The 17,022-nt window shown below is 42.0% G+C and overlaps 1 protein-coding gene across 5 annotated transcripts in view; it reads right to left on the bottom strand.

Moving 5' to 3' along the window:
- The window catches only part of SMARCD3 (SWI/SNF related BAF chromatin remodeling complex subunit D3), a 70,639-nt gene that overhangs the window by 4,097 nt on the left and 49,520 nt on the right, over positions 1–17,022 (bottom strand). For all 5 annotated transcript variants that reach the window (XM_005496370.4, XM_005496369.4, XM_074537866.1 and 2 more), the window contains 8 exons: positions 13,475–13,597; positions 11,671–11,766; positions 11,070–11,171; positions 9,381–9,542; positions 8,407–8,504; positions 3,592–3,727; positions 1,417–1,539; positions 60–161 (listed from right to left, as the gene is read on the bottom strand). In XM_005496370.4, the coding sequence (XP_005496427.1) occupies positions 60–161; positions 1,417–1,539; positions 3,592–3,727; positions 8,407–8,504; positions 9,381–9,542; positions 11,070–11,171; positions 11,671–11,766; positions 13,475–13,597 (942 nt within the window). The remainder of the gene's footprint in view (positions 1–59; positions 162–1,416; positions 1,540–3,591; positions 3,728–8,406; positions 8,505–9,380; positions 9,543–11,069; positions 11,172–11,670; positions 11,767–13,474; positions 13,598–17,022) is intronic.

The raw sequence follows: 17,022 nt of genomic DNA on the forward strand, positions 1-17,022 counted from the left end.
AATTGCTCAGTGGCAAGAGATGCATCTGTAAGTCAGCAGTGTGGATATTTCCTTCATACCTTGCAGTAGAAATATCTGCTCACAGCTTCTTGAGACCATGGCTCGTGATAAAATTCAGCTCTGCGCTCTTCCTCCGGGTTTCCAACCACATCAGTCATCACCTGTGACAAAAATAAAGCCATTTTTCACCATAGCTCTTCCACCACATAGAGAAACTTTCAGATTTACCCAGAGTGAAAATTTATCTACATTACACATAAAAATGGTCAGAACTGTTCTCAAAGCCCAAAGCAAATGGACAATGCATGCTTACTGCCAAAATAGGGTCACAGAATGCTCAAATGGTTTGTGTTAGAAGGGACCTTTAAGCTCATCTCATTCCACCCCCACTGCTATGGGCAGGGACACCTTCCACTAGACCAGGTGCTCCAAGCCCTGTCCAATCTGCCTCCAGGGATAGAGCAGCAGAGGGTTGGAACCATTCCACAAAAAAATAGAATTTGATGACTTTGTCTCCAGCATCACAGAATCACAGGTAAATATAGTCATTGGTATATTTTGCAAAGCAATGTTGTGGAATCACAATTCTGATGCCAGCAGGGCAGAATCTTAATAGAAAAGACTCTTATGGGACTAGTTCTCAGTCAGGGAAAACTGAACAACTATTCCATGTATCTAGGCAGAGAAGCTCCACAACACCTCTGTTTGTAAGTCCCTCAAGTAGAGGTCAGGTTTGTTTAAACATGCTATCAGATTCCTGTCCCCTTTGAATACAATATAAATAGGAATAACCATAATCTTAAGAGTAGATTTTGGGAAGACTATTCAGTTAACAATAGGCATTTATATAAGAAAGACACAATGATTTTATTAAAATAATTTCATGGATTCAATAATACAACTGATTTTGAGGCATGTCAGTTAAAGACAGAAAATGTGACACTATGAGGAACAAATTATTAATTTTTGCTGGCAAACGACTGAACTTCTTTACATTTTGATTTCTTGTACATCTCAAAGATAAGCTCAAGGACAGCCGATAAGATTAAATTATGAACCAACACCCAAATTGTGTTCTTGTACTATACGATGCTCCTGCTGAGTTTTGCACAGCTTTGAATTTACAGAATATATCATCAAAGCCCTGCATTTCAAACTTACTGTCTGGCCACAAATTGACCTATGAAACACTCCCATGAAACACCACTGTTCCACTGGAACTGGAATACAACCTAAACTATCTTTCCTCCAACCTAAACGATCTTTCCTATCTACTCTGGGATTGCAGCACTCCACTCATTGTCTACCTTCCACCAATCATCCATCCTAGCTGTTCGGCTATACACACTATGCACATTTAGATAAAATTCTTCCATTCTGGTTACACTATTCATTCTTTTTCAAATCTTATCTCACCTTAAGATCTCTGCTTTGGGACCGAAGAAGGTCTTGGATGTATCCTTTGGGATCCTTGGAGAAACTCAGCATAAAATCACGTTGTATTTTTAGCTGATTTATGGATTCAATTGTCTCATGAATCTGACAGAAAAAAAAACCAAAGCAGATATTCTTTAATTTCTCCCAGTGACCATCAGGTCAGCTCTGTTACTGTCTTTGTACTCCTGGTAATGTACAAAGGTGACAATTCTACACCACAGACTTGTGCAGCCCTTCCTACGGCTTTTTCAGTTCAAAAAGCAGCAACTTAACTGCAATCCTGCCACTACATTCTGGTTTCACTTGCACTTCTGCAATACAAATATGTACAGGATTCTCCTTCACTTCCTGCACTGAACTCCTGCATGGCATGCAGAACTAAGCCATGTCACTGCACAACGTAATAATTTCCTGTGTAAAATCACTCTGCCTGCCAAGACTGGGATCTTTGAGGAAAGGTGTTAAAAAAATATGCAGTTAAGCAGTGCTCAGTGCAAGAAAGCAGTTATTCCCCTGGTTACCATCATGATCACATCTTCAATATCCTTAAAAACTCTAGCAGTTTCTCGATCAAGTCCATGTCAAATGAATAGCCATGACCTAGATTTTTCTTAAGAGAAAGTCTGTAAAAGTCATGGCTGCAAAAAGAAAAGCGTGAACAATGACAAATCACGAGTACGGAAGGTTTATAGAAAATTATTAATATCTTTAGAGATATTATGGCAGAAATATTAACTAGTGGGGAAGAATGAAGACTGAAGAAGAGTCGAGGTCCTTTAATGGATAATCATCAAGTATGAAGGGGAGGACATCTCATGAACCATTTGCACACAGACACACACAAAAGCCAACTTCTGCTGCCCTGTTCCTCTAACATTGTAGTTTGAAATAGTAAACTTATCTCGTTTAGTTTCATGCATTCATCTCTTTTGCCAAAACAGCTAAGGCGACCAAGCACATGGGAGAAAATAATCATCCCCTGATCTGGTTATGCCATCAAGGCCACTAGTGTAGCTACTACATGGTATGTTAAGAGAAGAGAGCTGCTGTTAACTTAAAATCATTCCTTCTTTGGGAAAACGCTGCAGTTGTGTGGAGTGAACTCCACTGGCATGTGCCAAATTCCCAGGAGGAGACTCCATGGCAGCACAGCAATGCTGTGCACAGAGGGACACAGGAGCAGACCGTGCCCATTCGCCCAGCAGGGACTTCAGCAACTTCACTGATCACAGCTTGCCTGTGCTGTAGCAAATATTCAAAAAAGAGGTGACACGGACAGAGGAAAAGGGGAGCACGACTGGAAACAGAATAACCCTGTGCATGCTGCTGGCAAGCTTATATGGGCTGGGACCCAACTGACTGAGCAGCTGAAAAGGACCATCCTCAAGAGGCATGACAGCAAAGACACTGCAACAGTTACCAGAATCCATTGCATTGCTGCTGCCCAGACCCCCTTTCAAACTGCATGAAAACCAGAGTTTAGCACATCTGGTTGTATTAGCAGTAAAAAAAGAGAACCTGGGCCTTGCTCTGAGAAGGCATTTTTGTTTATCCCTTACCAATCCAAATGGGCCACTGACAAATGCCAGAACTGGATGACAGCCCCATGGACACGAATCCCTAAAACAGTCTGCAAAACCCACCACTGCCTTAAGGTGGATATTATTATTATTTGAAGTGCACATGATCCTTTTCCACTGACACTCAGAACTCCCAAAGTGGTTCCAAGTGATTTTCCTGCCATGCATGTTCCATATATCCACCTAATGCAGAAAGCCATTCTGCAGTTATGAACTCACACCTCAGTATGAGATTCTCCTAGCTTTGCCTTAGCAATTTAATAAGATATCATGACCTCTCAATAAAAAGTTAATCATACAGTTTAGCTGATTCTCAAGCATCAGGGGACTGGGTACACTACCTGTGAAACTCTATCACCTCCACAACCATGTTAGGCCTTGGATCAAATCCTAAGTGGGAATGCCATTCACCCTGATGTATTCCCACTGCATCTGGCTTATTCATCCCTTGAAAGCACATGCCCTTACCAGGTTCCCATCTCACAACATTACTGTTTGACACATGACACCAAACACATGTGAAGCTACACAATGAGTATGTGTACCATGGGATACTTTACTCTTGAGCTAATACCTTGTTATCCAATGCTGTTATCTCCTGTTGGTTAGCTGTTGAGAGAAGAAAACTACTCATCTGGCCCTTTAATGGGTCTTCAACTTCTACATCTATGTCATAACAAGCCGTCTTCTTCTGATCGTTGGGGTCAACACTATGGAGAGTATAACACAAGATCATGAGAACTGCCATAATGAATCAGAAATAATTTCCAGCCAGCCCAGAATTCACTCTTCAATAAAGCCTGTTGCAGATGCTGTGAAAAAAGTGTAAGAACAGGGTATCTTTATATATTTTCCTATTCTAGTATATTCTCTCATCTTTTGTCGTCAGTTAGATTTCAAAGACTTTTGAGCTGGAGCTTTTGCCCAGACTATCAAATTTAATTTCTAACATCCTCCTGAGACCTGTTACACTAAGTATCAGTATCCTTCTTTGGCTTGCCCTGTCCTAAATTTATCTTTAGTTTGCCAGCTTTTAGACTTAACAATTACTTTATTGTTAGACTAAAGTTTCTTAACAAGAAAACGGTCTTCAGCGCAGTAGTTGGTAAATCAGACTTCAGTCACTGTCACTTGCAATATAAAGATTCTGGCTTCTCAACTCCACCTATCAAATGTGTGGGTTGTGTGCATCTGCAGTAGGTAGCAAAACAAAATTGCTCAGGATCTGTTTGTGCTTGACAGACTTGGGGGAGCAGAAGAACTTCCAGGGATGGAATTGCATTAGGAGTGTTGTGAGCAGGTAGAGGAAAATGATCCCTCTCTATTCTCAAGACCAACAAGGACACACCTCTAGTACTGTGCTCAGTGCTGTGCTTCCCCAGTGCAAGAGATACAGGGAGCTCCTGGAGAGAATTTTGCAAAGGTCCGTGAAGATGATTAAGGCATTAAAGCACCTCACAGCTGAGGAAAGGCTGAGAGGTCTGCGACTATTCAGCCTAGAAAACAGAAGGCTGGTGGGAAGGGAACTTACCAAAACTTGAAGGAAGAGTTTAAAGAAGACAGAGCTAGGATCTTTTCAGTGGTACCCAGTGACAGGACAAGAGGCAGTTGGGGCAAACTGAGACACAGGAAGCTCCTTCTGAACACCAGGAAACACATTTTTACTATAAGGGTGACCAAGCAATAGCACAAGTTGCAGTAGGACCCTCAAAGCCCATCTGCCTTTCCCATAGCCCAGAGCCTCCCATGTTGGAGACACTCCAAAGCCATCTGCATATGGCTGAGGCCAAACTGCTACAGGTGACTGTGCTTGAGCAGAGAAGGGCATTTGACCAGATGATTTCCAGAAGTTCCTTCCAGCTGCAAACATTCTGAGAATCTGTGATGCTGTGGTTGCCAGCAAGAAGATGAGCAGCAGAAGGAAGGCTAAAGGAAAAGCCAGGAGCGGGTCTGGTTCTGCTGCTCACGCCCAAAGCCACAGAGAAGGCTCCACGCTGTCTCTGGCTCCATCGCTCCGGGCTGAGCGCGGCCCTCAGGCCCCCAGAGCCCCGAGCCCAGGTCGGGGGGCAGCAGGGCTGTGCACAGGGACCCTGGCAGGCTGCACAGACAGGACGGCTCCTCAGCACGGCCAAGGTGGGCACAGGGAAAGCTCTGCTCCTGGCATGGAGTCACACCGGGCAGGGGCACAGGGGGGCATTGCTGCGGTACAAAACACACTGGCAGGACAGGACCTGGGCGCCCTGAGGGACACACAACAAGGGCAGAAGGACTCTGAGGGGCCAGGCGGCCATAGCAAAGGTCAGCTGCAAAAGGGGCTGCATTAGCACAGGTTTTGCCATAAGGCCCAGGAAAGAGGCTCTTCCTTCCTACTCCACGCTGGTGGAACTGGATCTGGGCTGGTGGGCACAGGACCACAAAGATGTGACATCTTGGAGCAAGGCCTGCCGAGCACGTTGGGGGCTGGAGCACAGACCTGCCAGGAGAAGCCGCAAGAGCTTCCCCAGCCTGGAGAAGAAAAGGGAAAAGGAGGTTGCCCGGGAGAGTGCGATGGCCATGGGGACTGGTGAAGCACAGACAGGGCCAGCCTCCCCCTGGAGATGCACGACATTAGGGTGAGAGGCAGCAGAAACTCACTGCAGCATGGGCAATTCACTCCCTATAAGGAATTGGTTTCTAGAAAATCACGATGGTAGTCAAAACGGGGGGTGCCAGAGATAATCTGTTTGTACTAGAAGAATATTGGAGAGCTATGCTTTGCAGTCTGCTTGCGTTCTTTAATGTGCGTGGAAGTGTGGAAGATGTCTCACTTCTTTGCAGAAATCCCACAGAAGTTATTCTTTTTACCTCTGATTCCAGGTGAGTCAGCTGCAATTAGGAGTGCAACTCGAGAAAATCTCCACTTCTAGCTTGAGCTCAGGTAGGATTTGACTTCTATGAGAATCTCTACTTTATGTTCACTTCAACCCCATTGCATTATTTCTTCTTTGTCTTCAAAAAGGAAGGTTGTTGGTACCCAGAGAGTGATTCTACAATACTATTATAATTTCTAGAATGAATTTACAATATTCCACATTTTTGTTCCTGTGCATATCCTCTAAAACTAGAATGAATAATTGTGATATACGTGATCTTCCTGTAAAAGGCAGGCTTGAGGATTTATCTGAATTACAAGCCCATCCATTTACAATCACTAGCGGTGAGAAATTCCCTGAAGTAATGTGCTGCTTTTGGCTGGGATAGAGTTAATTTTCTCCATCATAGCTGTTTTGTGAATTTGTGCTGGAAACGGCTGGTAACAGAGAGATACTTTCAAGAGATATTTATTGCTGATCATTGCTTGCAGCCTCTTGAGACCTTTTCAGCTCCTCACACTTCCCACAAGTGAGGAGGCTGGGGTGCACAAGGAGCTGGGACAGCTCCCCCCAACTGACCAAAGGGATATTCCAAACCACGTGGCACCACACTGAGCAGTAAACTGTGGCAGGTGTTCACTGCTCAGGGTCTTGCTGGGCATCAGTTGGTGGTAAGGAATAGTTTTCATATGTATCACTTGTAGTGTTAGATTTGTTCATCACCATCATCATAATCATCATCACCATCATCATCACCACACTGTCTTTCTCTCCCTTTTACCTTTTCAATCCTTCCCCCTGCCCTGCTGGAGAGAGAACAGGTGGACGGATTAAGATTGGATTAAAGCACGACACGCTGAAGACTGGATTAAACCAGGACAGGCAGCTGGCATATTGTTTCAGTGGCTGATTACACTCCCTCTAAAAAACTGAATGCAGGGCGACAGGGCAGAGCATTTGTGAGACCCTGTTTCAAGCTTGGTTGGACCAGGTCCTTAAATATCCTGGATAGACTTTGAACCTGATTTGAGTTTGGATGGAGGAGCTCTCAATGACCACCAGTAATCCCTTCGACTGTAAACTATTCTGTAACTGCATGAGTCTAAAAATTACTTCCTTTCTTTAAATTCAGTGGCAGACTTCCAGATTTACTTTAGCTTAGCCCAACACTGTAAAGACTTCCCTGCAAAAGTACTACCTGTTCCCAGGAAATGAGTTCTTCCTTTGTCCACACCATTATGTCAGCACCATTTAAGGCTGCCAGGAGCTGTGTGGTGCACACAGCGTATCAGAGAACGTTGGCAGACACAAAGCTGTGGCTTTGTGACACACACCTGTTCTTTTGCTGGTATCTGACAAAAACCACTCCCTACAGTACCTTTTTGTCATCTCTCTGCCCCAGAAACATAATCATCAGTTCCTTGTCATTTTTATCTAAGCAATGACTATCTCTCTCTGAGGACCTCAGCTTTTTTGTGGTCCATCAGACAGGGCACTGAGCTGTGCCCAATGACAGTACATACACAGCTCTCAGTCTGGATGGCCACCAAGCCACTTTTTCTTTACTCTGTTTGATACATTCAAATGAATCAAAAAGCAAACTTTATTTTCATAGCCTATGTAATATTTAACATATTATTCTTCTTATCACGTATGTTACAAATTTAAAATAAAGAGCCAAATTTTAAGCAAATTCAGAAACGTTTGCTTAAAAATATATTGTATATATTCTGTAGGAAATCAAATCAGTAACCCAAGTAATAATAACTTTTAAACATCCGGAATCAGAGTTTTGACCCTGACAAAGAAACTTGGAAAGGATTGAAATATCTGAACAGCAAAGTTGCGATCCCCAGAAGTCTCTTTATCCCCCTCCTCCATGTACACAGCTGTCACTTAAAAAGGCACATGCTGGAAGAGCCCGAGAGAGCTGAAAGTTGTGTTTCATCTGCTATGCCAGAAGACATCTGTTCTGACAAGGATATGAGAGCTCAGCATCTTGGTCACAACGACCTCCTCTGAATCCAGACACTCTTTGTTGTTAATCTCTGGAGATCTCTTGACTTCTTGGCATTCTCAGGATAAGACTAACAGTCAAGGAGCTGACCCAATCCCAACAAAGCATGCATGGACTGGCCCTGCACTTGAAATCGTAATGCTGTTGTACATTTTACATAATATATCAGTGATTGGAATGATTGCCCATGATGGACAATACCTCATTTCAATTTCTTTTTTATCTCTTTTTGTGAGTTCAAACTTTCATTCCTTTCTCCTTAGGAAAAAGCCCAACCAATGGCATTCTAGTAAATATAAAAGCTGCTTTTCATACTCCTAGAAAATTGATGCTGTGCTAGTGAAAATAATTCAGAATTATACAAACTAGAATGACACATAGAACAAACACACAACGAAGTCCAAGGTGTTCATGCCAAACTTGGATTATAAAACTTGGATTTTGGTCCCTACAGCTACTGCAGCTGTACTTCACCTAGTGAGTGTCTGGCACAGGACAGTGCTGAGCTGACCAAACTTACCTGATGATGTGGTTTATCACTATTGGGTCTGGCGGCAGCAGCAGGTTAGTGAGTCTCTGGGGAATCTCAGAAAACTTTAACCGTGGACAGTCAAAGATCTGGAACACAATAAACAACAAATTTGGTTTGTCCAAAGGCTATCTTGCAGTTAAATGAGAAAGTAAGGAATCTGCAGCTCATAAGGAACTGAGGCAAATACAGAGGGTGGTTTTGAAAGCTGTAATTCAGGTTCCTTGCAGATTAAAGTTTTGGTCACTTCTGTCCCTCCACTTTCATCTGGGCTTCCAGACATACCCATCAGGCCATGACAATTTCACTTGTCTCACTTTTGGTTTAGCTGCTGGAGGGAACAGGACCCTTCACCAGGACATGAGGATCAACTGTATCCATGATGGGAGAGGAGCAAATACTCCCTCTCTTACTAAGGCTTTACAGCAGCATATTGTAAAGAAGATGACTGAATTTTTTTCAGACAGAAAAACACTATTGTAGGGCAAATTAATAACAGAAAATAAAAAATTAAAAAGAAAACCAGGACACAAGTTTCATCACAACATTTACTTTCGTTGGTTGCTAAAACATTATTCATTCATTTTAACTGCCAGTATTTTCCTTACACAGAAGTATATCACAAACCCCACTTTCAATTACTTTCAAAGGAAGTCAAGTGAGCCTGAAAAACAAAGTTAGGTAAGCCAGTGAGAGCTCAGTTAACATTACCTTTCAAAAAAACTCCATAATCATATTTACAGAAAGGGTGGAATTGCTTTTATGTGGCCTTGGTTTTGACAACACTGGCACATGGAGAGGGTGTTAATGATATTAGTTGTTGTGGCTGCTGAAAGCCATTCAGTGCTGAGGATACTGCAAATCATCAAGGGAAAATAAAAATCATCCATTTTCATTCATCCCAAATTTGTGTCTGGATGTTAGAGTTTGCTTCTGAAGAGCTACTGTGTCCAAACAAGAGTTACCTGCTGGAAGTACTTGTCGCAGTTAATGTATTCCTTGTCGTGGGAGTCCTGCAGCTTGTTTGTTTTGATGTACTGCCAGAGAGCCTGGATGATGGCCGAGCGTGTCTGCGTGTGGATGCCCAGCAGGCGGGCCAGCCGCGGGTCCAGCTTGAACTGGGGGGGCTGCAACAGAGAGCCAAGGAGGTGGCAGCACAGAAGAAAGCAGACAGATACACAAGTAGGAAGTTTCAGTTTTAATTCTTGGAGGACTCTGTTCTTTGGGAGAAGTATCCCATTCAGCGGCAGAGATTGCAAAAACACAAGTTTGTATTTTTGTGTCTCACCATTGGTGCTTAGGAAGAAGGACCTTGTACCTGTGCCATGCACACAGACTACCCGTAGCACATACTTCAAATAATAAAAACTTGCACAAAGACTCAGGAAGAATTTTCCCTTTCAACACTGATGCAAAATTTGACTTCTGAGAATGAGAGAAGAAAAAGAACAGCCCTTCCTCTGAACTACTGGAAGTTAACCACAGAGAGAGAGAAGAAAGGCAGGATGATACTTCCACAGCTGCTAATAACTGCTGTCTCACGCCAACACACTGTCTTGGAACTCTGTTCAGGCATGAACCATTCTGGTGCACACCAAAAAATTTACCCAACTACAACCAGTCAATAGATTTTATTTCTTTTCCTGATCTCAGTGATATAATTCAACTTCCTTGTTCTCCATCTCTTGTAACAAAAACTTCTTGGATAATCTGGAATTGGATGCTTCTTCAAGTGTGTACTCGTACTCAGGTTTAGTATTCACCACATTAATAAGCAAGGATTACTCTGATGGGTGGCAGGTCACCCCAAGCTAGCTTTATAACAAATCTGGGCCTAAGAATAAAGGAACATCTATTTTAAAGCATAAATTTATAATAATGGTGAGCATAACAAACACCATTATATTGTCTTAATAGCAAAAATGCTCACCGCCTATATCAGTATTTCAGTTAGCCCATATGATCCCTAAAATTAATACAATTTTCTCTCTGCTAACATAAAATGGAGTGCCTATATCCTGAAGAGATGCTATTTGCCTGGAGGCAAAAGAAAGTGGCAGAGAACAAGTTCTTAAAGGTACACCCTCAAAATGCATCTGAGCCCAAGCTGTCATTGAAAAGGGGGATCCCATCCGCTCGCAGCAGAGCGAGTTTAACAGTTAACAGTTCCCTTAAGACAGCAATGTTTCTTCCAGGGACGGTTTCAGTCAGATTGGTGAGCTCCCCAACTGCTGTGTCCATTGTTTGTGCCAAGGTAAGGGTGCCACAGCTACCCAGCTAGTTCAGGTATCACTAGCAAAAGCTTCTCCTCTGTATTTTTTTTAAAGAACCACATGCGTAACATGCGTGCAACTTCTCTGACTATTCTCTAAGAAGCTAGAGGAGGAAATACATATTTTTTCTGCAACTGGGCAATAAAAATACTAATTATCATCGCCAAGACCAATATTTTGCTAGACTATATTAGAAATTCACTTGATTTGTCCCCTTTAAATTTTAAATAATCCTTCTGTTTGGTATCATTCTAACTTCAATGGACCATGTGACACTGCAAGTACAAGTATATTGGGTTTAGAGCTGTGTGACAAGATGGGTTTGCTCTGTTGCACTAGGTCCCAGTGGCTGTGTGTTGCAGGCTAAAGCAGTGCACTGACCTGGTAGTCTAACATGAGGAGTAATGTGCACCGCACGCTGACATCCCCAGGCCTCTTCACCTGGAAGCCATCTGTCTCCTGGGTTGTGGGAGTTCTGTGCCACTAACAAAGGGAAAAACAAAATTGTTGGTCTTTTTTCACTGATGTCCATGGAGGTGCATCTTGCACAGCATACCATACCAGAATTAGACAAGTGCATGCTTTCTGAAGCTCTGGCAATCTAAAAATTAATCTAAAAAAGATAACAACAAAACCAATCCACAACAGTCCCCCCACCTCCACCTCCGTCATTTCAATTCAGCTTTAGTGCAGAATCTGCTCTGCTGTTAACATACTTTACTTGTTAGGAGAAATGTGTACAATATTTTCATCTTTTCATACATTCTGTTCTAAGATGAGCACTGCAGCACTTAATCATCTATGTTTTTATAGTAGATTCCTCTAGCAAACATTCTTAAGAATAATGGAATTTTGAAAACTTTGAAAATACTTTAAATGAGATAATGAATGCAAAGTCCCTTAAACAAGGGAAGCAACAGGCGCCAGGTGTTTATGTGTGCCAGTAAGTAGTTTCTACACAAAGGGTGCACAGCTTTCTCACCTCCACAAGATGATTGTCAGGTCCATAAAGATCTTTGTCCAGTTCAATAACCAAACTCTTAAAAAAAGATGAAAATTTCCGTTTCTGTTTGCTGAGCTGTACAGGCAGAAGAACCAGAGGTGTATAAGGCTGCATTTATTAGCTTGTGTCCTAGACTTCTCAGTCTGCCTTCAACATTAAATCCCATGTAAACCACAAGTGTGATCAATCTAATTGAGTTCTCCCTTTGACAAAAACAGGGTAAGATGAAAAAATCTCAACAGTAGTGGAACAGTGTACATTTTAGGGAAGATTTCCTTGACTCTTAATGTTATTGAAAAGCACTGGCTTGTAAGGTGAACATGGCATCCATGAGAAAGGTCCAGAAAATGGCCATGAAAATTATCTCAGGACTGGAGCACCTCTCCTGTGAGAACAGGCTGAAAGAGTTGGGGCTGTTCAGCCCAGAGAGATATAGGCTGCAGGGAATATTTAAAGGGGGCTTGTAAGAGAGATCAAGTGCAACTTTTTACCAAGATCTGTAATTACAGGGTTGGACTGGTCTTAAGAAGGGCATTTTTTACTCAGAGGGTGGTGAGGCGCAGGTTGCCCACAGAAGCTGTGGCTGCTCTATCCCTGAAAGTGTTCCAGGCCAGGCTGGAAGGGGCTTTCAGCAACACGGACCAGTGGAAGGGGTCCCTGTCCAGGGCAGTGGGATGGAATGAGATGGTCCTGAAGATCCCTTCCAACCCAAACCCTTCTATGATCCCAAGTCCTCTGTATACCTTTCTTTTTAACAGCCTGGGATTTTTTTGATGAATGCTAATTTCTTGGTCTGATTTATCAGATTACAGTAAATTTTGCAGACTGTCATACACTAAGCAAAACTATTTCAAGTTTTTTATTTTCATTTAATTATCAGTATTTGTTGTTTAGTGCACATCTCATGTTGTCTATATTAAAAATTAGAAGGTCTGTGATTACCTGACTTTCCACAGAATACAGACCACAGGATTCCAATTTATTTCTTTGTGTTTAATGCAGATAACATTTTATTAAAAATGCTGGTAATTGAAAAGCTATGTTCTTCCAATAAAGAATCTCTTTCTTTATTGAAATTTATGCTCTAATTTCTAAACTGAATCTAACTTCAATTCCCAGATGCTGCACTTTGTCACCAATTCTTCCTCCAGCAAGACTCTGATTCATGTACAGGTACCTCCAGACAGACTGAAAGCCTTGCCCTCTCCATGCATGCATGTTGTCAGTCTGTTTAGCCTAGAAACACTTACTTGTGAAGTCATTTCAAATAGATGGACGCCTTTATTAGCAAAGTCCAGCCTTCCCCAAGACAGCTAAATCCACCACTGAGGTTTCTGAGGACTTCATAATGGTAAAATGTTTCTTCCATCCTTGCTCTAACCATTCATACACTGTGTGGTACCCCCTAAGAATATGAAGTACTGCCTTCTCCTTGTTATCCTGCTCTTCACAAGATGCAATGCCCACTGTAGGCCAGAATTACCACACCGGCTGTAACCTGAGCCCTGCCATCTCTTTAAAAGGATTAGTCTCAGCCCTCTTCTCTCCACTTCCTCCCACCTATCCCATCCTTATGTCTGCCTCATTTTCTGCTGCACTCTCTAACAGTCCCATTAGGGCCCTATCCCTCACTTGGGCTGGGCACAATGCCTTCCCAGCAGCAACAAGCCAACACTGCCATTCAGACATGGCTTGTCTCAGCTGATGTTCCCAGTACAACCTACCACTCCAAAGGACAATCTTTAGACCCTGCCAGCCCCAGTGAAGCAGAGATAAGTCGTACATCATCCAGGAGCTTCCCCTCCACACGCAGCTCCCACGAAGCAATGCTGCCGTCAGAGTCATCAGCGTCTGATTTTGCAGGATTAAATGTGTTGGAGATGTAAAGTCTCAGTTTCCGCTTTTGCTGTTATGCACATAGACAAGGGAAAAGTACATATCAAATTTAAGTTCAGGATCTGAGGAAGCTGCAGGAAAGGTGACAATTACACATATAATAGGGAATCTCCATGTTTTGTACAGCTGCACCAGTTGTATTAGAATTTAAGATTCTTTACATGTACGAAAATACATTGAAGAGCTGAAACTAAAAATTCCTTTCAAAAACTCTTGGCTATACAAACATGCTGAAATTCACTGTAAATGGAGGAAGACAGGAGGTTGCCATGCCTAAGAAGTGATACGTCCTATACTTCTAGATTAGATATCTGAGGAATCACTGTGGGTAAAGCATGATATTATGTCCTTTCTGGCTTCGACCTAGCTAGATTGCTAAAATTCAGCTGCAACACTATCGCAACACAAATGTCTTTCATCGTTGCATAGCTCAGATTTGTATATGGCAGTCACAAATACAGCTCATGCTGGGAACTACCTGCTGGGAACACCCTGCCCATCTGCATCGTGCCATCCTGTAGCACCTGCTAATACTCCTCCTGCAGACACACCTGAACACACCAACACACACACCACTGCCTCACTCTCCTCTTCCCCCCAGCTGCCTTCACCCTGAGCAAACATGCTGCAGCTCCAGCTTGCTGGGAGAGTTGTGTGAAGGAAGGCACCCTGCCTCATCCTTAACCCAGGTGCTGAAGTCTGCCAGAGATACAATCGTGCTAATACATTGTCATTTTTACAGACCACCTGAAGCTTCCCAGTCACTGTAGTGGCTTATGGCTGTGTCATCTCAGTGCCCTTCCTTCCATGCATCATGTGGAAAACCCAGCTATTGTCTGATGCATGGATTCCAGAAAAGATTGTAACCAAAAATTGCTTTGGGACTCTAATCTCCAATACCTATGTAGATGACAATGTCAAAAAAGGAACTTCACAGAGACTTGATCAACTTTGTGATTCAAATAATCTCGTGTCCAAAAATCAGTAAATACTTCAGCTCCTTGTTCTCTTACAGTAAGACACTGATCTTTGACTCAGCTTCAGCAAAAGGAACTTTAAAGAGCAGTCACATTAAAATGAAAAGTCTTCCCCTAAACCCATTGTATTTCACTTACAATTTCTCTTTGAGAAAACTAAAACGAAAGAAGTAATCATAGGTAACAGATGAGTGGTAATGTCAGCAATGAACTCCTGCAAAGGTCTCAGCACAGCTGCAGGGTGAGCTCACATGAAATCAAGCAGATCTGAATGGGAGGCTGACAGGTACAGTGGAGCAGCACACTTAACGCTTGCTCTTTCTCCAAGTTCTCTGATGTCATCTTCACACAAATGAATATGGCTTTAGGTAATGAATACAGCTTTAAATGGGTGAAATGCTGGAGATCTGTCAAATCCTCCAGAAAACCTTCCCTGGTTTACAGTGTTACTTTTTTTTTTTTTTTTTTTTTTTTAGTTTCCATTAGTATTGAATCCCTAACAAGTCAAATCAGAAAGCAAGTATCTGATAATCCCAGGATCTGTGTGTTATCCCCCACATAAATCTCCATCAACTGCTGAAGTTAGTTTCTTTCAATGAACTCTCAGGCTGGACCCAAAACCTCCCAGGCACTGCCAGGGAAGTTGTGCTTGGGATTTCAAACAAACAAACAAACAAAGTTATTAGCAGACAGTCTACTGCTGACTGACTCAAGAAAATCTGACTGCAAGTCTTGTAAGTAGTATTGTGTTAAAAGCTCTCTAAGTATATCTTAAGGGTGAATTTCTATGAACCTCAATATAGCTTAAAAACATCAAGCACAAAGCACAGAAAAGATTAAAATCTGTGGTTTTGCTTTTGCATATACAGTAACTGTTTTCCGGTTTCACAGAAAAAAAGCTTTTTAGAAAGCAAAATGAGCAGTGGCAGCATGGAAACTAAAAATCAGGAAACAGAAAAAACAGTGACCACTGTCTGATAATTTTAAAATACCCAAATTAAATAAAGAATGTCCATATCAGAGCTGGAATGTAGAGGCATCTTGCTCAGAGCAGCAGCAAGATATGTCAAAATGCGTAGAGGAAATGAAATTAGTTAGGTATCTCCTGAAAAGAAAATGGACATGAACTTAAAAATGGCCAACACAAAGCAGAAAAACCAATGACTTGGTAGACTACACAAGTATAATGAATAATAAAAGAAATGAAACAGTATTTACTGAGTTCAAAATTGCACTGGCACATGAAAAACACTTATAAACAGTTCTATAAAAGCGTAAACAACAAAAACAAAACTCAAAAAAAGGTGAAGCAAATGCTACAGAGGAATAAAATGGAAATTAGTATGCACAGTAGTCTACAAAATCAGCTGCAGCAGCTTATTTCATAGTTGCATATTCTACTTTCTCAGGAGAGAATGAGGAGTTGTACAGTGACAGGCAATAAGAAGTCAGGTGCACTGAAAAATTATTTTTCTACAGGGATTGGGAGGAATTAATTTTTTACCCGAGAAAAGAGAACATTAAAGAACCTGAAAGGCATATTTAAAACACTAACTGATTAAAGGAGATAAGGTGTTTGCATTTTCCTTATCTCATAACGCAAAAAGCAGAACACAGAATTATGCCACAAGACAAGTGTTTCAGAAAAAAACCTAATTGCTTTCTGGAAACAATCCAATATCAACTCCTCAGTCATCTTAAAACCTGAAAGTGGGGAAAAAAAGTATCTCAATTCACGAAACTAGGGAGAGAGACACTATGATGGTGTTCTGATGCTACTACCTGTTTTTCACCTAAAAATGGAGAACCTGGAAGCAGATCATTTAGTTTGGGAACTGCAACTATACACATATCTGGTAAATGGAATGTCTCACACCAGTTCACTGCAAAAGAGGGACAGTCTCTGGATGACAGTCTGTGGTTTGGGTGAGATGAAAGCACTGTCTGTGGTGCCAGGACTTGGAGCAGGAGCCCTGCCCATGTCACAGTCACATCCCACTTTCAGTCAGAAGACCCTGGTTCAGGCTTTGGGATGAAAATCATCTCAGTCTTAAAATTATGTTTATGGAGACAACTGTCTATCTCAGGGTTACAGAGTGGAGACAAATAAGCATTTTTAGGGTGTTATCTATCTATATTATTTTAAACATCCACTTCTGTATGAGAAGAATTGTGCCCTGAACACCACTGTCTACACCAACTTAATCTCTCAACTATGAAGGGAGCTGAAAGTGACTAGCTCAGATACAAATGAATGAAATGGCTATGTCTATACTTAGCCAAATAAATCCCACTCCCAAAGTCCACCATGGCCTTAGAGCTGCATAGATTTTCAGTAATTAATTCTTTAATGACATCTACTGATCTGTTGAGTGTATAGTTTCTGTTTCCTTCAGGTCACGGACCTTGCTATATCTGTCAAGCAGCCCTGTCTGCCTGACTACCTCCTAAAAGCTCT

This window comes from Zonotrichia albicollis, chromosome 1 (genome assembly GCF_047830755.1).
Source record: "Zonotrichia albicollis isolate bZonAlb1 chromosome 1, bZonAlb1.hap1, whole genome shotgun sequence".
NCBI lineage: Eukaryota > Metazoa > Chordata > Aves > Passeriformes > Passerellidae > Zonotrichia > Zonotrichia albicollis.